Source organism: Protomyctophum parallelum (assembly GCF_964188405.1).
Source record: "Protomyctophum parallelum genome assembly, chromosome: 17".
Taxonomy (NCBI): Eukaryota; Metazoa; Chordata; class Actinopteri; order Myctophiformes; family Myctophidae; genus Protomyctophum; species Protomyctophum parallelum.
Window position 1 is genome coordinate 42,775,006 of NC_139719.1, and position 24,756 is coordinate 42,799,761.

The following is a 24,756-nucleotide window of genomic DNA, read 5'->3' on the forward strand; positions in this document are numbered from 1 at the left end:
CATCTGTATAGATAGACCACCAACACACATCTGGATAGATAGACCACCAACACACATCTGGATCCAGATTCCAGATGTGTGTTGGATGGTGGTCTGTCACCACCATCCAACACACATCTGGAATCTGGACACACACCACCACACTAACGCACATCCAGATGGACTCTCAACACAGCTGGAGCACATCTGGAAAGATAGACCACCAACACATCTGGATAGACTAGCACACATCTGGATAGATATACTACCAACACACATCTGGATAGACAGACCACCAACACACATCTGGATAGGCTCTCGCTGACAGGTTATTTATGATCAAATGGCTGATGTAGAAGACATGACACAAAGTATATTCTGTTACATTTACAAGTAGGGATGTCCCTACGATCCGACCCCGATACCACCATTTCCAGTGTCGTGATCTGGTGTTGTGTTTATAGCTATCTAGCTATATATCTGGTGTTGTGTTTATAGCTATCTAGCTATATATCTGGTGTTGTGTTTATAGCTATCTAGCTATATATCTGGTGTTGTATTTATAGCAGACTCCTCACTCAAATGTGCACTTGCAGTTTGGGCAAGTCCAAAGCAAACTCCACATGTCTCCCAACATTGTATTTACCTGCCATAGTGTCAACCCCTTCCTTACCCCTGTGTCGGATCGGTGGTTAGACTGGCATATTCCGATATGACCCGATATGACATAAGAGCCGATACCGGTACTTTTCCCGATAGTATCGGGACATCTCTAATTGTAATGCCTGATTCATATTTTGTCAAATGACGGACGACGGAGTCACATACCAAGCAATAGCAAATCTAGAGTCAGTACAGTAAGTTTAATCTGTTGGTTAGCATGAATAAACTACGGTTTTACGACTGCTTTAATAAACAGTATGTTTATGCTGCTCATAGATTGATCACTCATAGACTGTAATACACTTTGAATGAATGAATAATTCAAGAGATAAAAAATGCTTTAGTCTGTCTGTGAATTGAATGTCTCTCATGGTCCGTTATGTACACATTAATTACCGTAACACATATGAACAGTATTTTAATTCTAGTTGACTCCTGTCCTTGTATAGACTATATATACACATATGACACTTGTAGATTATAGATTATACACGGTAGATTATCTGGTCACACATTGATCCCCTCCATCACCCGTAGGTATAGAGGACTTGTAGATCAGTGATGCTCGTAGTCTTACCTCTCCTGTTCTGTCTGATCTTTGGACTCAGCATGGCTGTCATCGTGGCGCGGCGTCACTCCCTCTCTCTCTCCTCTCCGTTCCTCTCTGTCACTCCCTCTCTCCCCGACGCATGTCAACGTAGTGTATCCAACAGCACAGTCTCTTTCTTCTCCCACGCGTGCGTGCGTGTGTGATGTGTGTGTGTGTGTCAAGAACAGGATTTCTCTCTCTCTCAGTAGCAGCAACACACCATCCTTCTTTCCTCCTCTCTCCTCTCTCTCTCTCTCTCTCTCTCTCTCTCTCTCTCTCTCTCTCTCTCTCTCTCCTCCTCTCCTCTCCCCCCACTCTCTCTCTCTCTCTCTGTCTCCTCCTCTCCTCTCCCCCCACTCTCTCTCTCTCTCTCTCTCTCTGTCTCCTCCTCTCCTCTCCCCCCACTCTCTCTCTCTCTCTCTATACTCTCTCTCAACAGCAATACAACATCCTTCTCTCACTCTCTCAGACTCTCCTCTCCTCTCCTCTCCTCTCCTCTCCTCTCCTCTCCTCTCCTCTCCTCTCCTCTCCTCTCCTCTCCCTCTGAGTCTCAGCAAGACATTCCCTTCCTCTTCTCTTCTCTTCACTCCTCTCCTCTCCTCCTCTTCTCTCTAGCTCTGACCTTCTGCGGCGTTTTGCCGGTATAGAGGGGGTTGGGACTCGGAGGAGAGAGAGAGAGAGAGCGGGTGTTGGGAGAGAGGGAGGGGCGGTGGAGGAAGACCCCCCCCCCCCCCCCTCTCTCTCTCTCTCGCCCCGTCTTCTCTCCGCACAGTCAGTGCACGGCCTCCGCCCCGTCCTCCTTGGTTTATTCATAGAGGTGTGGTCTGCACCTCCCACCAAAGCACAGCTGTGTGTGTGTGTGTGTGTGTGTGTGTGTGCGTGCACGTGGTGCCAGATTACGCCTGCCTGTTGTGTGTTGCCGCGACAACCGCTCTCAGAGAGCACCATTCAGTTCCTGCTGTTTCCCTGCATGATCTGGTTTAGAGGGTGTAACCTGTGTGTGTGTGTGTGTGTGTGTGTGTGTGTGTGTGTGTGTGTGTGTGTGTGTGTGTGTGTGTGTGTGTGTGTGTGTGTGTGTGTGTGTGTGTGTGTGTGTGTGTGTGTGTGTGGAAAACTGGGCATGTGTGTGTGTGTAATAAATAATAGACATGCTGTGTCTGTCTGTACAGTTTGATGTTCTCTATCACAGTCAGACAGACATAGATCGTTCCAGCATGTTAATCAAATAAACTATTAACCAATCGACTATCAATTTATCTGCATGAAGGAAGCATGAGTTCAAGAAGTCCGTTGCTCTCAGCTCTCCCCAGGTTGGCGGAGGGTGTGTATATTAACTAATTTTTCAAGGGGGACCCAAGACCCCCCCTCACATACATGACGTCCCAGACCCCCCCTCACATACATGACGTCACTGATGTAAGACGCCCTGAGGGCGAGACGCCCTCAGGGCGTGGGGGGCGTCAGATCAACATATCTGCCTGGGTGACAGCAGACTGCTGGGCGAGTGCTGGCGCTTTGGCATGGGGGGGGCAGATCAACATATCTGCCTGGGTGACAGCAGACTGCTGGGCGAGTGCTGGCGCTTTGGCATGGGGGGGGCAGATCAACATATCTGCCTGGGTGACAGCAGACTGCTGGGCGAGTGCTGGCGCTTTGGCATGGGGGGGGGGGTCAGATCAACATATCTGCCTGGGTGACAGCAGACTGCTGGGCGAGTGCTGGCGCTTTGGCATGGGGGGTGGTCAGATCAACATATCTGCCGGGATTACACACACAATGTATAAACGGCAATTAAGACACAGACACTGCACACAAGACATAGAACCCCACGAAAACTGTGGTAGGAATTGAGAGCGCAGGTTAAAGGAGAATTCCATACTAAAAGGCTTTCTTACCTCTCTTTGTAGTTGTTACGTCCCCATCAAAGAGGTCCAGGTGTTATTTTGGGCAAAAGCTCCTTATAGTACGGCAGTTAACCAAACCTATTGTGCATTTGATGACTAAAGCATGAAACTTTCTACAGTGTTTCTATATACTATGAAGTTTGTTTTCAGACGTGGAACCACTTCTGAGTTGATGTCTGTAACTCGTTAGAAGCTGTACACATATCGGGTTGTCAAAAACATGCATTTTTCCCTTTTTTGCAGGCACAAAGACAGTATATCAATAAGAAGAGTTCTGGAACCCACTAGTCATCATCAAATTGCTTTAATAGGTTAAATTAACAGTAGAAGATATGTCAATTGGGTTTCATGGGTCATTAGGTCACACAAACACCTCACATAAACACGGACACAAAAATCGGATTTTCAACCATTTGTGTTCAATTGGATTGAGCATTTGACATCTCTTCTTAACATATCCTATTTGCAGTAAAGAGTGTCTACCATGCAATGACATTATTAGAGAGGCCTAACAGTCTCCTGAGCATAAACAAAGGGCAGACCTTTTGCACTTGCATCGCTTCGTGCACCCTTTCTTACAACCACAATGTATCAGTTCTATAATATCAGTTCCCAATTCTTCTTTCACCCCAATCAGAAGGGCTAGGCTGGATGAAGGGAATGCCATAGAAGCCACATTGATGACCAACAGGGCACATTGGCACAAGTCCTGTCGAGTAAGATACAATCAAACCAAACTGCAGCGACGGCGGAAGTTGCCAGAAGAGGTGAAACAGTCTGTAGTACCCAAAGTTCACACTCGGTCTACTGACACTGACAGCCATGTCTGTACTAAGGACAGGGTGTGCTTCTTCTGCAACAAGTTAGCAGGCTCTCAAAAAAAAAAAAAACTCAGAAAAGTGCTACGTACATGAGGCTTCAACAAAACAGTTGGACTTCAATGTTAGACAAGCTGCTTTGGAAACGGAAGACACTGAGTTACTAGGCAAACTTGCACCTGGGGACATGATAGCCCTCGAGGCAAAGTATCATCGAAACTGCCTCCGGATGCTCTACAACAAATCAAGACAGGCTCATTCAAAGGATGGACATGAGGAAGAGACTCAGGTGCATGGTATTGCTTTCACAGAGTTATTGGCCTAAAGTATAAGGTGATGACTGCGCCCCAGTATTCAAACTGGCAAACCTGGGTAAACTCAACTGTACCAAGAACGACTTAAACGGCTCGGTGCTACAGTAGATTATCGTGTCCACACAACCAGACTGAAGAACCGGCTTATGTCTCAGTTACCTGATTTAACGGCTTGTACACAAGGAAGGGACACACTATTAACATTTCAGGATGATATCGGAGATGCTCTCAAGAAGGCCTGTGATCACTACCGTGATGCCATGCATTTAGTGAGAGCAGCACAAGTGGTACGGAGAGAGATGTTTTCCAAGAAGTTAAACTTTGATGGCTCATTCCATCCTAACTGTCAGAAGGAGTCTGTACCTACATCTCTTTTGGCCTTGGTGAACATGATCCTGGATGGGGCCAACATCAAACACCAGACTCAGCTTCTGGAAAAAGGAACTTCTACTGCTGCTCTTTCAATCTCACAGCTGTTGGTTTTCAACAGTGTCAAACCGTAACCGTGAAACTCCACTTCCTCTGTATGTGGCAATGAAAGTCCATGCTGTCACACACAATAGAGGGCTAATTGACACTCTCTTCAGTCTGGGTATGTGTGTGGCATATGATCGCCTGCTGCAGGTGTCAGCTGACATTGCCAATGGAGTCTGCCAGCGTTTCATGGCAGAAGATGTTGTGTGCCCGCAAGAAATGCGCAATGGACTCTTCACAACAGCTGCGGAGGACAATATTGACCACAATCCGAGCTCTGGAACAGCAAAGGACTCCTTTCATGGCACTGGGATCTCCTTGATGCAGCACCCTACACATGAAAGTGTAGGCTCTGACCGTGGTGTGCTTGTGATTAACCAGTCCACTCTATCCACTAGGTCATTCATGCCACTGCCACAAGCCTACACCAATGTGCCACCAGTTGCTCGGAGACAAAGACCTTCAGAGCCCCTCCAGTAAAAGGCCCTTTAAAAGTCTTGATAGCAAGAACAAGAGAAGAAGAAGATGGGTGGTTGAGAACTGTGAAGGCAGCCTTGGATGATCCAGAAACCAACCAGGCAACCTGGGTGTCATGGTCTGCCTAGCATGCTCACATCCAGCAGACAGTAATCCCCCCTGCAGCCATCAATGCACTATTGCCTTTATTCCTGGACAACGCACACTCTGCTGCCATGATAAGACATTCAATGGACCTCATCAGAGCAGCACACCCAATAACCCTCTATTGCGTGTGACAGCATGGACTTTCATTGCCACATACAGAGGAAGTGGAGTTTCACGGTTATGAAACACTGGCAGACTCCATTGGCAATGTCAGCTGACACCTGCAGCAGGCGATCATATGCCACACACATACCCAGACTGAAGAGAGTGTCAATTAGCCCTCTATTGCGTGTGACAGCATGGACTTTCATTGCCACATACAGAGGAAGTGGAGTTTCACGGTTACGGTTGTGACGTACTGTACCTGATGACTTTTCTGCTCGTGTATGTTTGACACTGAAAACCAACAGCTGTGAGATTGAAAGAGCAGCGGTAGAAGTTCCTTTTTCCAGAAGCTGAGTCTGGTGTTTGATGTTGGCCCCATCCAGGATCATGTTCACCAAGGCCAAAAGAGACTTCCGCCGTCGCTGCAGTTTGGTTTGATTGTATCTTACTCGACAGGACTTGTGCCACTGTGCACTGTTGGTCATCAATGTGGCTTCTATGCCATTCCCTTCATCCAGCCTAGCCCTTCTGATTGGGGTGAAAGAAGAATTGGGATGGCAGCCACTGTGGTCCACCCTTCCAGAAGCCTCACAGAGCTGCTATGAACTGATACATTGTGGTTGCAAGAAAGGGTGCACGAAGCGATGCAAGTGCAAAAAGTCTGCCCTTTGTTCATGCTCAGGAGACTGTTAGGCCTCTCTAATAATGTCATTGCATGGTAGACACTCTTTACTGCAAATAGGATATGTTAAGAAGAGATGTCCAATGCTCAATCCAATTGAACACAAATGGTTGAAAATCCGATTTTTGTGTCTGTGTTTATGTGAGGTGTTTGTGTGACCTAATGACCCATGAAACCCAATTGACATATCTTCTACTGTTAATTTAACCTATTAAAGCAATTTGATGATGACTAGTGGGTTCCATAACTCTTCTTATTGATATACTGTCTTTGTGCCTGCAAAAAAGGGAAAAATGCATGTTTTTGACAACCCGATGTGTACAGCCTCTAACGAGTTACAGACATCAACTCAGAAGTGGTTCCACGTCTGAAAACAAACTTCATAGTATATAGAAACACTGTAGAAAGTTTCATGCTTTAGTCATAAAATGCACAATACCTTCCATATGATGCGCTTAACTGCCGCACTATTATTAGCTATGCATTGCATTGAATTGAATGGGGCTATGGGGTGTTGTGCTAATTCACTTATTTCCATCGCTCAAAATTATAATTTCTTTGTATATATCCTCTCTTCATAATGCAAATAATATCCCAAGTGGCACACTTTACTACTTATTTCGATGGAAATAAGCGAAATATAGCTTGTATAGAGGGGGGGGGGGGTCCCTGGAACAACATATTTCCAGATGGGGGTCGGCGGTAACCTGACGCTGCCAGATCCAAGAAGCTTGCTACACAAATTTGTTTCACAGCTTATTGGGATCTGGGATCTCGGAAGCAAATTAGATGACGGGGCTGTTCCTTTTTTTCAAGATACTTGGTAGATGATTGGATGGGACCGTCTGTCTATCACCGTGTGGGCGTGCAAACACAACCAATCATATTGACGTGTCTATATAGCTTCACATCCGGTTTTGCACATATCCCGCCCTTAGCTCACGCTGATTGGTTCGAACCACGGAGCGGTTCGGTGTTAGCTGAACTCCCTGAGAGATCCCAGATGGTTGCTGTGTTGGGGAACATGGTTACCCAATACCGCCCCCATCTGGCAGAGTCAGGTTAGGTCGGCGGCCAATTTCATATATATTTGGAGGTCCTTGACATGAAAATGTTTGAGATCCACTGACATAGAAACATAGACACATGAGGTTTTTCAGAAAACTGTCAGGATTCAGAAGACATTTTTTAGAATCGTCCTCTGGTCTAAATGGATTAAATATATAGGTATATTGGGGAACTTAATTCCTCCATGAGAATGTGAACTGGCCAGGCTGTACATCTGCTGACCGGTCCAGCAACATCAATGATTTCAGAGCCCTTTAAATATTGATCACGGTGTGTGGCGGGACCCCTCCTCCCTCCCAGTGGTCATTAATATTTCAGCATGGGTAGGGGTGGTTGTCAGGTCACTATAAGGCTGAAGGCCCGGGAGAGTGTGTGTGTGTATGTGCGTGTGCGTGTGTGTGTGTGTGTTTCACTTTCAATGTGTGACTGTTGACTTAGCATTACTTATTCATCACTGGTGACTGGCTGGGAAGCAGTCAGGTGAACTAAATCATTTTCCTTCCGTTGTCGTGAGCGTGATTTAGATCTTAACCCATTCTGAACGGAGAACCCCTTTTGGTGTTTTTAAGCATTAGTTTATACTTTAGTTATTGGAAAATAGCAGATCTACAAGCTCATAGCGCGTCACCGAGTGCCGCGCTACGAGCTCGTAGGTCTGCTATATGTTTGAAATATTGTGAAAATGTGGCGCAAATATTTGAATATATATTCTTTCAGCAAATGTTTTTATGTCAAATCTTTGCTTCCGGGTGGGGGTCCCTGGAACAACAAAGTACATATATTTTTGGGGTCCTTGACAAGAAAATGTTTGAGGACCACTGACATAGAAACATGAGGTTTTTCAGAAAACTGTCGAACTGTAGAATTGTCCTCAGGTCAAAATGGGTTAATCCTGTTTCCAGTCACTGCTGTAATGATGAGGTCTTATAGGCTAGTCAATCTAAGCGTGACCCAAAATAAATTGCAATGGTAATAATTAATCGTTCCTATGAAACACATACTGGATATGACCTGGCAAATAATCAGAGATCGGATATCAGTCATAATTTCATAATCGTGCACCCCTACTGCAGGCTATATAATACACATGACTGTATGGCTTAATGTATCAGAACTTTTTAATTATCATTTCACAACAAACATAATATAAGATGGAAGATTAGCTGTGGCCATAAAAAGGATTTATGTACAAGCTACCCACAATCAGTGTTTTTGGCAGCAAATTTTGATTTTAGTTTTAGTCATAGTCTTTTGAATAGTTTTCATTTAGTTTTAGTCACATTTTAGTCACCTCATGGAATGTGTTGGTGTTAGTCTAGTTTTAGTCGACTAAATGTCATGAGACTTTAGTTGACTAAATCTACAGTTGATTTAGTGGACTAAAATGTATTTTGGTGGGCATTGATGCCGTCGTAAGGACTGTTTTTACACTTGCTGAAAATAGCCGATCTACAAGCTTGTAGATTGGCTATTTTCAGCATGCAACCAAGTGTAAAATGACTTATACTGGATCTCTTGTCCACTAGTCCCTTCCTAACATTTTAGTCTAGTTTTTATTTGTTGACGAAATTGTCAGTATATTTAGTCTTAGTTTTAGTCATCATAGCTTAGTTTTCATTTAGTTTCCATTTAGTTTTCTTCAGTGGAAAAAGGTAGACGACGAACATTTTTCGTCTTAGTTTTAGTCGACGAAAACAACACTTCCCACAATGCACTTTAATTTTAAATAAAAAGTGTGCCTCGCTTGAAAGCGAAAGTATCTGTGACTGACTGACCATCCTGATGCCCCAGGCAACTGTCTGATGGGAGGGCTGGCTCTGTCTCTTCCCCTTTGGCTATTCTCTTCATTTACAATTTACAATTTTGGGTCGTGTAGCAGATGCTCTTATATTATTCCAGAGCGACTTCTAATAACCCATTGATTCTGACCTGAGATCAGATTCTAAAAAATGTCTTCTACATCCTGACAGTTTTCTGAAAAGTTTCTATGTCAGTCGTTCTTCGATTTTTCAAAAATAGCAGACCTACAAGCTCATAGCGCGCCACTCGGTGGCGCGCTATGAGCTTGTAGATCTGCTATTTTTCAATAGCTAAAGCATAACATAATGCTAACACAGAATGGGATAACCCATTTAGACCCCAGAACGATTCTACATGTCTTGAGAAAATGTTTCTATGTCAGTCGTTATCAAACATTTTCATGTCAAGGACCCCCAAATATAAATATATATGTAATTGGCCGCCGACCCCCATCTGAAAATATGTTGTTCCAGGGACCCCCCCCCCCCCCCCAGAAGCAAAAATGTCCATTCTGAAAGAATATATTCAAAGGTTTCACGTTTCTTTTTTTTTTTTCAAATCGTGAAAACTCGGTGCTGCGCTATATGAGCTTGTAGATCTGCTATTCTTCAATAGCTAAAGTATAATATATCGTATATAATAATAATGCTTAAAACACCAAATGGGGTTCCCGCCCAGAATGGGATAATAAAGCAAGGTAAACAAATCGACAGACAAAAATAATAATCTGCGCCAAAATTGAACCTCCTCCCCCACCCTTTTGACCGATCTTCTGCTGTCATCCGCAGTAAATATTTTATGTCTTACATCTTTCTCCTCCATCATCAAAGTCATCCAGGAAATGTTTCTAATTAAGAGAGAAGCTGTTCTGCTATCTGCAGCTAATAGGGCTTTGCTACCAGCGGGCGGACTGAGTGAATCCCGCCACCCTTTAATTAGATGCGGGACAATTAAATTGGTGCTCGTTAAAAAAACAGGAGTGAGACGAGGCCAGAGGGACTCTCCCATGAGTCCCACTTCGCTCCGCTTTCTTTTGTTGTTCCTCGCTCGCTCACGCACACACGCGCACGCACGAGCACGCACACACGCACACACGAGCACACGCGCACGCACGAGCACACGCACACGCGCACGCACGAGCACACTCACACACGCACGCACGAGCACACGCACACACACACGCACACACGGAAAGTATGCATGTACATAGGCCTATATGCAAACTCTTTATTTCCATTTTCCAGCCATTCAGTTGCTTTTCTTTTTTCCTTGTTTTTTTTTTCCTGGTGACTCTGACTTGTGTCTGTCTGTCTGTCTGTCTGTCTGTCTGTCTGTCTGTCTGTCTGTCTGTCTCTGTCTCTGTCTCTGTCTCTGTCTCTGTCTCTGTCTCTGTCTCTGTCTCTGTCTCTGTCTCTGTCTCTGTCTCTGTCTCTGTCTCTGTCTCTGTCTCTCTCTCTCTCTCTCTGTCTCTCTCTCTCTCTCTCTCTCTCTCAGTCCTGTAGTGCTTGGTCGTCCCCGGTTCTACCTTTTCTCCCGTAGGTTAGATTAATGGATATTAATGATAGCAGAACTCCATCCTGGTAAACGATAGCATTGTGTTGATCTCAGCCTAAAGCTGTCGTCCCCATTGGATAAATGTAAGGCTTCAGTTAAAGCATCGACTTCTGGTGTAAACACTAAATGTCCCCCGGCTATAATCTGACATAATGTCTACACAATATGGTATAATAAAGCTCCACTGTGCGTTGCGTTTGTCCACCTGAGGACGATTCTACAAATGCCTTCTATATCTTGACAGTTTTCTGAAAAAACCTCATGTTTCTATGCGTTCTCAAACATTTTCATGTCGAGGACCCCCAGAATTATTATGTGTTAATTTGGCCGCCGACCCCCGTCTGAAAATATGTTGTTCCAGGGACACCCCCCCCCCCCCCCCCCTCAGAAGCAAGGATTTGAGTTAAAAACGTTCGCTGTGAAAGAATATATATTCAAAGATTTGAGGCACATGTTTTTTTTTTTAAATCAAAAATTTCAAAAATATTTTTCAAATGCTAATGTATAACATGAAGAACCCATAGAATGGGTTAAGTCAAAGCACCGACTTCTGGTGTAAACATGAAATGTCCCCAGACTATAACAGGGCTCGAAATTAACTTTTTTACTTGGTAGCGCTTAAGTGCTACCAATTTCAAAATGAAGGAGCACCAGAAAAAAATTAGGAGCACCCACCAAAATCTAAGGAGCACCAATATGTAATCGATTTTTTACATTCATAAAAACAATGATATAACGTGTGGTTTACAAATAACATGAAATGACCAAAGTATAAAAATGCATGCCAGAATGTAAAATGTAGTGTCTGTCCCTCATCCATCCATCTCTTCAAAGAGACAGAGGCATCAAACATCTCCAGATGAGGACCCTCTAGTCTACACTGATTCCGGCCAGTCACATCACCTGTTTTCTTATTCTTTGTTTTGTGTTTTTCACCTTCATAGCCTATTTAGATCATATATTAGAATTTCTAATATAAAATAATTTCGATGTAAAACATTATATTTATAGCTATGCCTACTCACTTCTAATCAGTGGTGGATAAATTACTCTAATGTTTTACTTAAGTAAAAGTATCAATACTGCTGCTATGTAGAAACACTTACAAGTCTGCTATTCTCTCTCCCTTCCTCTCTCTCTCATTCCCTCTCTCTCTTGCGTGCGTGTGCGGCTGTGCGTGCACACACACACGCATGCACACACACACAGCTGAGCCGGTCCGCCTCCGGACAGGGCCGGATTAACACCTCTGAGGGCCCCTGGGCACTGAAGCTCGAAGGGCCCCCCTTCACGCGCACCCAATTTTTTTGCTGTTTTTTTGCTGTTTTGGGCCAGTTTCATGACGTTATATTGGCCTATTTCCGGTCGCCTACCCCCCCCCCCCCCCCCCCAGAGTGACAGCCAATCTAGCGCATTGTTACTGCTTTAGACACAATTGCACTTTTCAGCTGCCCTTCTCACCAACCAAGAATAAAAATGAATAAATTGAGGGGCCCCTGGTGCCCAAGGGCCCCTGGGCACGTGCCCAAAGTGCCCATATGGTAGATCCGGCCCTGCCTCCGGAGCTAGCGGTCTTTTCTGAATCTGAACGCTTGAAATAATGTACTTTCTGACACATCTGTGTCTGCTCTGGAATGTGAGCGATGCAGCGCTCAACGTTGTCCCGTACCGTTGTGTCAAAGAGTAGTTAACTACACACTCCACACGTTGGTTTGTTAGCATCAAGTGCTAGTGCAGCTAGCAGACAGGAGCAGTGGATGTCAGAGAGCGGCTCAGAGCGCCCGTTTTTCTACAATCGATCGCTGTAGCCAGGCGCACCACAGTAATTATTTGTAGTGGCACTGGTGCTCCCAAATATATTTTTAGGTCGCAAAGATTAAAATTCAGGCGCATTTGCGACCAAAATGGTCGCTATTTCGAGCCCTGAAAGCAATATCAATATCAGAATCAGAAAGACTTGTCACACCTTGAAAACTTGAAAACTAACACATTTGCCAGTGCTCCTCAACCAAAGGAGAAGTTCCCAGCTGCATTTTCTTTTTTTTCTTTAATATTTTTTAAATAATATGCAAGTTTTTAATCGATTTGAGTACCTCAAGTTGCTGTACTTCAATATATTTGGATGGGAAATACTTTTTATGGAATAATATTTTACATTGGGTAAAATACACCTGTGATTAGTGATGGTGTATAACGAAAATATGTTTAGTTTTCTGGGGCTAAACACCTCGTCTGCCTAGCACGAGGAACAGGAGTGTGTGTGTCTTGTTTCAATCACCACGGGCTGGCTGTGGCTGTGGCTGTGGCTGTGTGTGTGTGTGTGTGTGTGTGTGTGTGTGTGTGTGTGTGTGTGTGTGTGTGTGTGTGTGTGTGTGTGTGTGTGTGTGTGTGTGTGTGTGTGTGTGTGTGTGTGTGTGTGTGTGTGTGTGTGTGTGTGTGTGTGTGTGTGTGCGCGAGATACACATGTTGTGTACTCTGCACGTGCACAACACATGCATGCATCCAAATGTTCTCACACATGCAGTAAATAAATAGCATGTGCGCACACGCACGCACACACACACACACACACACACACACACGCACAGGCCTCTCTCTGTCAATCTGACAGGATGCAGTCCTCTACTGCGGATATAGCGGCGACACACACACACACACACACACACACACACACACACACACACACAGAGCAATGGTAGTCCTCAGGCACATCTAATGTCGATGTTCACAGGCTTCTGTGTGAGGCCTAGAGGCCATCTGAGCATGAGCGGCACCACAAGTCTGATACACTAAATGCGTTCGGGAAGCCCAGCCATCCTCTTTTAACCTGAACAATGACCCAACATGTCCTACAGAGGTCAGGGGTCACCAGCATGTCCTACAGAGGTCAGGGGTCACCAGCATGTGACTGGGGTTAAAAAAAAAGGGAAAAAAAGAAGCATTTGCGTCTTACAAAGTCCATAGACTTAGCCACACACATGACATCATACAAAGTCCATAGACTTAGCCACACACATGACATCATACAAAGTCCATAGACTTAGCCACACACATGACGTCACAGGCCGAACACACAATGCCAGGCAAAAAAAAGAAAAAGCAACCCAGGTAGGAGGTGTAAAGAACGTCATAGTTCAGCGCTCTATTTAAGGTCAATCTTTGCTCAGTCCAAATTAAACCCTATATTTTATTGAGCATAATTCAGATGCAGGACATTAATTACAACCTTGATTTGGGCTGCCCAAATATGGAGATGACAGGCGTCATAGTGGTGATGTCATACTGCACATGAGTGACGTCATAGACTGGAGTGGTCACATGGGGTCTGGTTTAGTTGACTCAATGTTTTCTGTTTTTACTTCTTTTAGTGACCTTGTTGGCAGTGAGCACACTGTTGGTTGTCATGGCTACCAGTTCCCACCTGATGTTGTGTGGGAGTTCGGTCTGATCCAGATCGTACTGGATAACCACTAGCTTACATAACGTCTTCAGAGTAGGACTCAGGTCTAAGATGAACAGGTCATCTATGGGTGTGAGATCTCCAAGTTTGGAGTAACCTCCAAAGAGGATGATACGATCTCCCATCATGCAACAGCACATACCAACCATTGGACCTGGGCCTTTCCCTTTGGGCTCAACCTTCTTCCAGGAGAAGGAGTCTGGGTTGAATTTCCATAGATTATTGAAGGTCTGATTCTGGTTTACGCCACCAAATATGTACAGCTCTCCATTGTAGGTAAAGGCTGAATGACAACAGCGTCTTTCTGGAAGAAGCTGTGCAGAAGGTGTGCTCATCCAGAGGTCGGTCTCTGTGTCAAACACTCTGATGGTGTTGTGGCACCGACCCTCCATACAGCCCCCAAATACAAACATATTTGTCCCAATGATGGTAGCAGAGTGACACCATGAAGCAGGAGGTGGAGTTCCTCTGGTGATAATTAAAGACCAGACCATTGTGCTGGTGTCCAACTTGTACATGTCATTAGTGTATCCAGTCAGCTTGGTGTGTCCTCCATGGATAAACATGACCTCCCCCAGGTCGCAAAGATTAAAATCCAGGCGCATTTGCGACCAAAATGGTCGCTATTTCGAGCCCTGTATAATCTGACAATGTCTACACATGGTACAGTATAATGTTGGTTTAACAAAGCAGGGGAGAGCATTAGACCACAGCATGTGGACATTAATCCTTTCTTTACTTTGAGGTTGTCGTCTTAATTGTTGTCAGTCCAGCACCAGTTGTGTCGAGAATTGTTCATATCCTGAGCATATTATATTATACCAGATAAAATGACCGGGATTGTGTTATTTTAGTGAAAGTAATAAGTCCCTCTGCCATCTCCATTGTTGATTTCCGTCAAGGCCATCACCCATGAAGTGTCTTGCTTTCTTTGGCCCCTGGTCGTGGAATGACCTGCAATCTTCTAGACTAAAATTGGCCTCGAAAAGTTCCTTTGAGAAGTTTCAAAAGAGCCATCTTGAATGTACAGTCCAACAACTGCACATGTTCGGACGTGTACTAGCATTTGCGTAGGCCCCTTATATTTATTTTTTCCTGTTTTTAAAATGTACATTGGGTATTTACTCGGTCATTATTTGGCTGTTGTGTAAATTTGGCATGTGCTATGTAGCATTGAGACTCAATGTCTGTCTCAATGTGTTTAATGTTTCTCAAAGGTTATCCCATTCTGAACGGGAACCCATTTTGGTGTTAGCATCATGTCGTGCTTTAGCTATTGAAAAATAGCAGATCTACAAGCTTGTAGGTCTGCTATTTTTGAAAAATCGAAGAACGACTGACATTTTTTTTAGAATCTGATCTCAGGTCAGAATGGGTTTATCAGACCAGTGTGTGTCCAGCGGAAACCTCGTATGAATCTGATCTCAGGTCAGAATGGGTTAAATAAAAAAAATATATATACAGTACCTGCAGCTCCACCTGGATGTTCGGTGACATTTCCCAGTGGCTTTGATGCCACAGAGCAGCCAGACTGATAAAAGAGCCCCGAAATAAGTATGCCACACAGCAGGGGGTGCCATTTCCCTGTGTTCTGTGTAGCATGGGGTTGGGGTGCCATTTCCCTGTGAGTTCTCTGTAGCATGGGGTTTGGGTGTGTTCTCTGTAGCATGTGGTTGGGGTGCCATTTCCCTGTGAGTTCTCTGTAGTATGGGGTTTGGGTGTGTTCTCTGTAGCATGGGGTTGGGGTGCCATTTCCCTGTGAGTTCTCTGTAGCATGTGGTTGAGTTGCAAAGGGCAGGCAGAGAGACTGAAGGAGGGCGTGAATACATTTGTCTTTTTTAGCAGTGGCGTGCACAGACATTTAGAGGGGCAGGTGCATACTCAAGGGGAAAAAAAGGGCACCTTGTGCAGCGCGTGGGAACCGGCCGGTTGCCTTATATAGTGTGAGATTTATAGACTTTGGGGCATAAATAATATATTAGAAAAGGGCCGGTGGTGCAGGTGGAGCACAGTAAGATGTGCACATGGTGAAGCACTGTAAGCGTGCCTCCTATAGTTTTTTGTATATGTATTTCATTGTTTTTTTATGTATTTTATTGGCTTCGGCTGTAAATAAAGTTTGTTTGATTGATTGAATAGTCAGGCTGATTTTCCTGAGATGGAAAGGTTGCCGGTTCAATCCCCATGGCTTGTGCTGTCAGAATGCCTCAGAGCAAGGCTGATCCCCCCCCCCCCCCCCCGCCCCCACGCACGTTGGAGAACAACATCAGCTTAAATTAAGAGCGTTCAAAACGGGCTGACTCACTTTGTTGTGGTCTGATGTGACCTTTCTCTCGACCAAATCACGTAACCGCAGCCGTGCAATCAACATTAATTGGCTTCTATTCCTGGCTATACGATGTTTTACCCCCCCCCCCCCCCCCCCCCCTCCCCGACTGCAATAATGCTTTATTGTGCACTGTCCATGTGCATGCTGTGCTTGGAGTGTGCGTGCATGGGCGTGGCCGCGCGCGCCGAGTGGCGCGCTATGAGCTTGTAGGTCTGCTATTTTAGAAAAATCGAAGAATGACTGACATAGAAACATAGCTTTTTCAGAAAACTGTCAGGATGTAGAAGACATTTATAGAATCTGATCTCAGGCCTAAATTAAAGATGGAGTGCCGTGATTTGTGGATATATATATTGTTTTCAGTTTTTGAGTGGTGCAACCACTCCCTTACGGAGGTGTGTGTGTGTGTGTGGGTGGCTGGCTTGGTCTGAGCACGAAAACAGCATGGTTGTCTTTCACCACCTGTGCGCAACCTAACACACACACAAACACACACACACACACACACACACACACACACACACACACACACACACACGCACATATTAACTGTATATACAGTATGGTGATTTCGGGTGTGCCACAGTGCCAGTAGGCCTACAGTATACAGTGCAGTAACCCACATGGTAACTCTGTCATTTCTCAACCGTTTCGGATGCAGGGCGGCTCGTCCTAATCGGGCCGGCACCCTGGATGCGTTCCTGTGGGAACTTCCGAAAATATTCCTCCTTCTATAATAATAATAATACCTGATGATCATGTTTTAGAGTGGGGAAAAGATCACGGCACTCAGCAAAAAGGAAGTCAAAACGTGATATATTGAGGACCCACTCAAAAGTGAGATAAGAATCTCAGGGGCCTTCATCCTTTATCCTTCATCCTTTACCCTTTATCCTTTCAGTACATGCTGAGATAATTCAACATCAGTGCTGATGAACAGAATAACAGAATAACAGTGCGCAAAAAGCATAGCATACGGATGTGTATATTACAGGAGACTCCCGTTAAACTTTCCAACAAACTACGGTAAACTCCTGAATTGCACAATCACACCTGTATATTACCGTATATTAACTGTATATGCCGCTAAACTTGAGCATTACGGGCAAATCTAGTGCCCATAATTACTCCTCTTTTCACGCAGTGTGAAAGACTGAGAAATGGAGAAGAACTGGGAAGAGAGATTGAAGCCTGATGCACACACACACACACACACACACACACACACGCCATCGTATGATTGTACTGTGTCGTATACCGTATACGTTGTAAAATAGTCAATCTACAAGCTCGCAGCACATTATAACTAGCTCCCTCAGAAAACAGGAAAGCAAAAAAACAAGCGACTTTAGAGAAAATCAAGCCCAGCAATGCTGTCGCTTATCAAAAGCAAACATGGCAACAGTGATGCTCATCGCGGTGCCCGCCTGTTCCTTCCACACCGTCGTGTCTTAAGCTCTGCTTTAGATCTCAACGGCAGACGATCAATACCGCGGCTTTCCATTTAATGAGTCTATCTGCTCACATGTTAATCCTGTCCACTCAGCACTCCTCTGCCCTATAGCGTCCAAACAAAACAAGTCAATCACAATGGATTTTCTTTTCTTTTCTATGATAGCGTTTGATGTCCAGATGGAGTGAGATCAGTAGCCTATTATAACTGATCCACGATGAAGGCTTAACTGAGTGCTCGTCTTCAATGCAGACGGCATGCAGTGCAACTGATCGTTTCGATAACCTTCTGGGGGTCTTCTTTTTGAGTGGTGCAACCGCTCCTATAGACAGCTATGTGTGTGGCTGTGTCCCTACGTCCTTGGCTGTTTCCGAGCACGGAAATAGCATTGCAGCGTTTGTTCAGACTGTTTCACAGCCTAACACACAGACACAGACACACACATGCCAGTGATGAGGGCTTGTACAGTACAGTACAGTACAGTACAGTACAGTACAGTACAGTACAGTACAGTACAGTACAGTACAGTACAGTACAGTACAGTACAGTACAGTACAGTACAGTACAGTACAGTGTTTTTCTTAATTCATAGATCTTAACCACTTTCAACCTGTTCAATCTTGTACATAGGTGAAAATGTTGAGAATATGTCAGAAGTGGTGGAGATAACGGATCTCACAACAACACACCACATCACAAATAATGTGTGCTGAGCTCCATAATGCATATGATTTATTCTGCTGTCATACAACATATACACTAGTATCTTCTTAACCCATTCTGACCTAAGATCAGATTCTAAAAATGTCAGTCATTCTTCGATTTTTCAAAAATAGCAGACCTACAAGCTCGTAGCGCGCCACTCGGTGGTGCGCTATGAGCTTGTAGATCTGCTATTTTTCAATAGCTAAAGCATACCATGATGCCGACACCAAAATGGGTTCCCGTTCAAAATGGGTTAACATTTTTGATCAAGACAGCTCACTCACAGCATCTATACTGCTATAAATCCCGTTTCTGTCCAAGCGGTGTGTGTGTGTGTGTGTGTGTGTGTGTGTGTGTGTGTGTGTGTGTGTGTGTGTGTGTGTGTGTGTGTGTGTGTGTGTGTGTGTACTTAGGATAATAATGTCTGAATCATGTCCTCTGTGGAAAGTGCGTGACGTACAATGTTACTGACAAGTGGTGTTTGGCTTAACTTCCAAATGATTTCCTTCTAATATCCATCGCTGCTCCATGCCTTTAGTCTTTGCTGCCCTCTAGACACAAGACATCGCTATGACATCTGTAAAATTTGCTATTCCTGGTTTTACAATTTCCTTTGAACCTGGCAGTGGTGTAAGTACTGTAAGTACATATAATACATGACTGTACTTAAGTACAATGTTGAGATACTTTTGCATTACTGGAGTATTAACCCATTCTGAACGGGAACCCATTTTGGTGTTAGCATCATGTTATGCTTTAAGCTATTGAAAAATAGCAGATCTACAAGCTCATAGCGCGCCACCGAGTGGCGCGCTACGAGCTTGTAGGTCTGCTATTTTTGAAAAATCAAAGAATGACTGACATTTTTTAGAATCTGATCTCAGGTCAGAATGGGTTAATCAGACCAGTGTGTGTCCAGTGGAAACCTCGTATGAATCTGATCTCAGGTCAGAATGGGTTAAAAAATCATTACTTTAACTTAACTTATACTCCACTACATTTCAGAAGCAAATTGTACTTTTACAATATTGTACTTTTACTACACTACAATTAATTGAAAACGTTACTTTGGATTAGATTACCAATTATGATTAGATTATGATTATCATTAAAAAAACATACATTAACCACAATTACCTATACCTTCATGTAGGCAGTTTGGCTATTTTCAGAATATTTTCAAACATTTGAAAACTATAAATGGGACATTCTGTATAATGAGTACTTTTACTTTTAGTATTTTAACTTACACTTTTGTACTTTTTCACTCAAGTCGATTTAGAATTCTGGACTTTTCGTTTGTAACAGAGTATTTATATATTGCAGTGTTGATACTTTTACTCAAAGTAAAGAAAGTTTTCCACCACTGGAAGTTGGAAGGTCACTGTCGTGGGCTAGCTCTGGTCCATACATACCTGCATTAAGGCTATGGAAATGATGGCTTCCGGGGCTCGCATAAATGCAGACCAGCCTCTCTGTAGCGAAAATAAAAAAATAATGCTTTACCTACTCAACAATACAAAGACGAGTTGTGTCATTACAAAGCCTACTTTCCTTAGTGGACGCACTCTGAGCCCTCCACCAAATAACTGTTTGGCCTGTTTTCACAGAAGAAAAAAAAAATGTAGTTACTCCACTGCGCCCTCTACCGATATTGCCAATAGAAAACCCTCAGATTTTTCCTTTGGGTGAAAATAAATCCCTTTCTGGCCAAAAAGTGAATTTATGCGTGTGGTGGAGGGAGGGCTCAAAGTGTGTCCACTATAAGGAAACTTTGTAATTACACAACGTGCCATTTGTAATGTATCGGTGAGCAGATACAATTTACAATTTAGGCATTTAGCAGACGCTCTTAATCCAGAGCGATTTACATTAAGCAAGAACAAAAGCATGGGAATACATCACATAAAAGCATTTATCATGAAACATGCGTAAGCTAAGAAAGTAACAGTGGAATATCTATATAATGAAACTATACATATATACTACTATGCTATACATATGTACTATGGCGTGCTATGACTATATACAATGCTGTATATACAATATATAATAATATACAATAGTGCTGTCTACATAACATGCTATAAGTCTGTATCAAATGCTATCTAAGTCTACATAAATAGATAAAACATTATTATTGTTTTTCGCTACAGAGGAGAGGCTGGTCTGCATTTATATTTAGTGGACCAATTAAGCATTACACTTGTTTACAACAGGGTCCACCATGTTCAATTCATCAAAACATTTAGAGACGTACACATAGACACTTCTATATAGTTAAAGAACAGAACAGGAATTCATCATAAAGGAAGCAAAAAGGGAAAAGAAACATATACAGTGAGGGGAAAAGGGGGGGGGGCACAACGTGAGCCCCAATGAACCATACCAGGGGAATGGAGCAGTGTGAATGAACACAGGGGAGGACAACTTATTTCTTATTTTTGATATGATACCTACTATGCTTAGATTGACTACAAATATGGTTTACAAATACATACAGCAGAAAAAGCAAAGTCCCTAGCATGGAAACTTGAGGGGCTCCTTTCTCTAGGATGATAGTCAGGCAATGTATCACCACATCTAACACACTGTGTGCTGCCGAATAAGTCGCTTTTGAACCAACAGCACATTTTGGCGAAACCCAGTATTCGAGAGACATTTAGCAAGACATGGTGGTCCACTATAAGGCCACTATAGTTCCACAGTCACTCCAGAGTAAAGGGCCACATTGCACTATTCGACACTGTTAATAAAAAAAAAAATATTATTTGCTATAAATATTTGTTTTTAATATTGATTGATTTTTTTTTACAGCAGTCATGCAGCCAGCTCTGTGGTGTTGGTAGTAGTTGTTTATTGTTAATTGATATGTCATATTGTCATACTGTAACTGAGTTACAGTATATGAATCATAGACCGTGAAAGAAAATAAGATATGAATGAAAGCTGCCAGCATAGCAGTAATCATGCCATGAAGAACAGTTGTCGCTGCCCTCTGGTGGATGAATTGGTGTAATGCACTATAGATAGACTGACAGCATGCCTATTATTACCTCATCATCAAAACGGAGGAAGGAGGGGAAACAAAACAGCAGAGAGTCGAGAACAAGTTAATAACAACAACTGAGGACAAAGCAGTGTTGTTTTCGTCGACTAAAACTAACTACATAGAAACTAAATGAAAACTAAGCTATGATGACTAAAACTAAGACTAAATATACTGACAATTTCGTCAACAAATAAAAACTAGACTAAAATGTTAGGAAGGGACTATAGTGGACAAGAGATCCAGTATAAGTCATTTTACACTTGGTTGCATGCTGAAAATAGCAGATCTACAAGCTTGTAGATCGGGTATTTTCAGAAAGTGTAAAAACAGTCCTTACGACGGCATCAATGCCCACCAAAATACATTTTAGTCGACTAAATCAACTGTAGATTTAGTCAACTAAAATCTCATGACATTTAGTCGACTAAAACTAGACTAACACCAACACATTCCAGGTGACTAAAATGTGACTAAAACTAAATGAAAACTATTCAAAAGACTATGACTAAAACTAAAATCAAAATGTGCTACCAAAACATGGCGGGTGAAATGTGCGGAAATACTTTGAGAGGACATAGGCTACAGGACAGCGGTTGCAGCGGTTTCCAAACTTTGTCATGTCAAGGACCCCCAAATTGACACTATTTAGCCCACAGACCCCCATTTGAAAAGATATGCCTGCAGGGACCCCCCATAAGAGAAGATTCTTACGGCTCTAGCAGTGATTCTCAACCCGTTTAATTTTAAGGACCCCCCAGTTTGACATGCATTAGTCTATACGGACCCCCATTTAATGGCATTTCTATCTCTGGGACCCCCAATTGCACTCTGAGAGTGTACAATACAGAGTGACCACAATTACACTCTCAGAGACACACACACACACACACACACACACACACACACACACACACACACACACACACACACACACACGTCTGTCTTTCTGATTAGAAACTTTGACATGTGTGAGTAGGACCTATTGACCCTATGCAGCTGCTTAAGTCAACAACTGTGCTTAGCTCCAAGGCACCACACACACACACACACACACACACACACACACACACACACACACACACGTACAGTCGCACACACGCACACCCACTATAACACAGTAATTATAACATGCAGTCACTATGGAACTATATCATAATATAGTAACTAACAATAAAAGTATAGATACTCCAGGTGTGATTTCATGATGCCAGCAGTGCTTGGAAGTTGGAAAGCTCTTTCTAATTGCAGCTTTGTTACAATATACTGTACACAGCTTGTGTTTATATATTTACAAGCCCTCGGTTATGCTAAACCTATGATATTTGTCATAGAATTTCATGTAGACATAGCACTCTGTAGTGTAGTGTTCAATTTACAATGTAGGCATTTAGCAGACGCTCTTAATCCAGAGCGATTTACATTAAGCAAGAACAAAAAAAAGCATGGGAATACATCACATAAAAGCATTTATCATGAAACATGCGTAAGCTAAGAAAGTAACAGTGGAATATCTATATAATGAAACTATACATATAAACTATACATACTACTATGCTATACATATGTACTATGACGTGCTATGACTACATACAATGCAATTATAGTGCTGTCTACATAACATGCTATAAGTCTGTATCAAATGCTATCTAAGTCTACATAAATGCTATATCTTAGGGGGTAGGGTAAGTGCTACGGGCCATGATAGTGTTTATGTACTGTAGACATAGCACTCTGTAGTGTTTTGTTTATGTACTGTACAGATATTATACTGTTAGACAGATGGCTGTTCTTACAGTAGCTTATGATCCTTGATGGCTATTTTTATGTATTTGATGTGTTGCCATGCGTTGTTCTTGCTTAAACCATTCTGACCTGAGATCAGATTCTAAAAATGTCTTCTACATCCTGACAGTTTTCTGAAAAAGCTATGTTTCTATGTCAGTCGATCTTCGATTTTTCAAAAAATAGCAGACCTACAAGCTCATAGCGCGCCACTCGGTGGCGCGCTATGAGCTTGTAGATCTGCTATTTTTCATTATGCTATTTTTGCATAGCATAATGCTAACACCAAAAGGGATTCCCACCCGAAACGGATGAATGCAAATCGCTCTGGATTAAGAAGTGTCGGCAAAAATGCCTAAATTGTAAATTGTAATTGAGAGGCCTGCAGATCGCAGGAATGAACCAAGCCAAGATCCAAGGCTCAGGGGCAAAGCATTCCTCACGCAGCTGTTGGTGCAGGAGCTGGAGCAGTTGGAGGAGAGAGGGCTACTTATATATTCACAGTTCAAGGTTCAAGGTTTCTTTATTTTGTCTCCCGAAGGAGACATTGTATTACAATACAATACCACACACTGACATACACACTAAACCCAAGCGTTTAGGTTATAAACTGTTTTAAACACATAATTGTAACACTTTTTAAACGTGTGACAGTGTTTAGATTATATATATGTTTAGATGTTTAATCGCCTGTAACACTTTTTAAACACATAAACGTGTTTAGTTTTTACAATCAAAGTCAGTCATATAGGTGTTTAGAATTTGAACACTAGGTGTTCTCGTGAGGTGTTTGAGTGAACTCGTGTTCTACTGTATTTTATTACCATTAATAAACATTAGGCATTTTATTATTACACACATGGTGTTTAGGTTTAAACGCGTCACATGTTCCAGGGATTTACAGTGTATAGTGCAAAAAGGAGATCATCACGTCAAAACCTTCTCCCCTGCCCTGTCTGCCCTCTGCAAGGACTCTGTTTAGGAGTGTGATTGACAGAGGGACAAAGGAATGCTTGTACCTTATTATATTTGCACGCATGGACCTCGTACCAAATTTTCTTAACCTGCCCAATGGGTGGCCTGCTCAAAGATTACCTGATTGATTGAAATATGTATTAACAGTTTGCAGAATTACAGTACATTTCAAGCACAAACTCAATACAAAGACTGTTAACTGTGAGTGGACGACCCCAATTAAGCATTACACCTTGTTCAATTCATCAAAACATTTAGAGACGTACAAATAATAGACACTTCTATATAGTTAAAGAACAGAACAGGAATTCATCATAAAGGAAGCAAAAAGGGAAAAGAAACATATACAGTGAGGGGAAAGGGGGGGGGGGGGGGGGCGGTGGAGGGGGATTCAGATTTTACAGGGGCCAGTTTCGAATTGCAGCC

The 24,756-nt window shown here is 43.1% G+C and overlaps 1 protein-coding gene across 1 annotated transcript in view; it reads right to left on the bottom strand.

Annotated features, from left to right (window-relative positions):
- The window catches only part of arhgap22b (Rho GTPase activating protein 22b), a gene marked incomplete at both ends in the record, with an annotated part of 94,693 nt that extends 93,431 nt beyond the window's left edge, over positions 1-1,262 (bottom strand). The window contains one exon of the mRNA XM_083787642.1: positions 1,220-1,262. Within this exon, the coding sequence (XP_083643768.1) occupies positions 1,220-1,262 (43 nt within the window). The remainder of the gene's footprint in view (positions 1-1,219) is intronic.
- Positions 1,263-24,756: the final 23,494 nt, after the last annotated feature.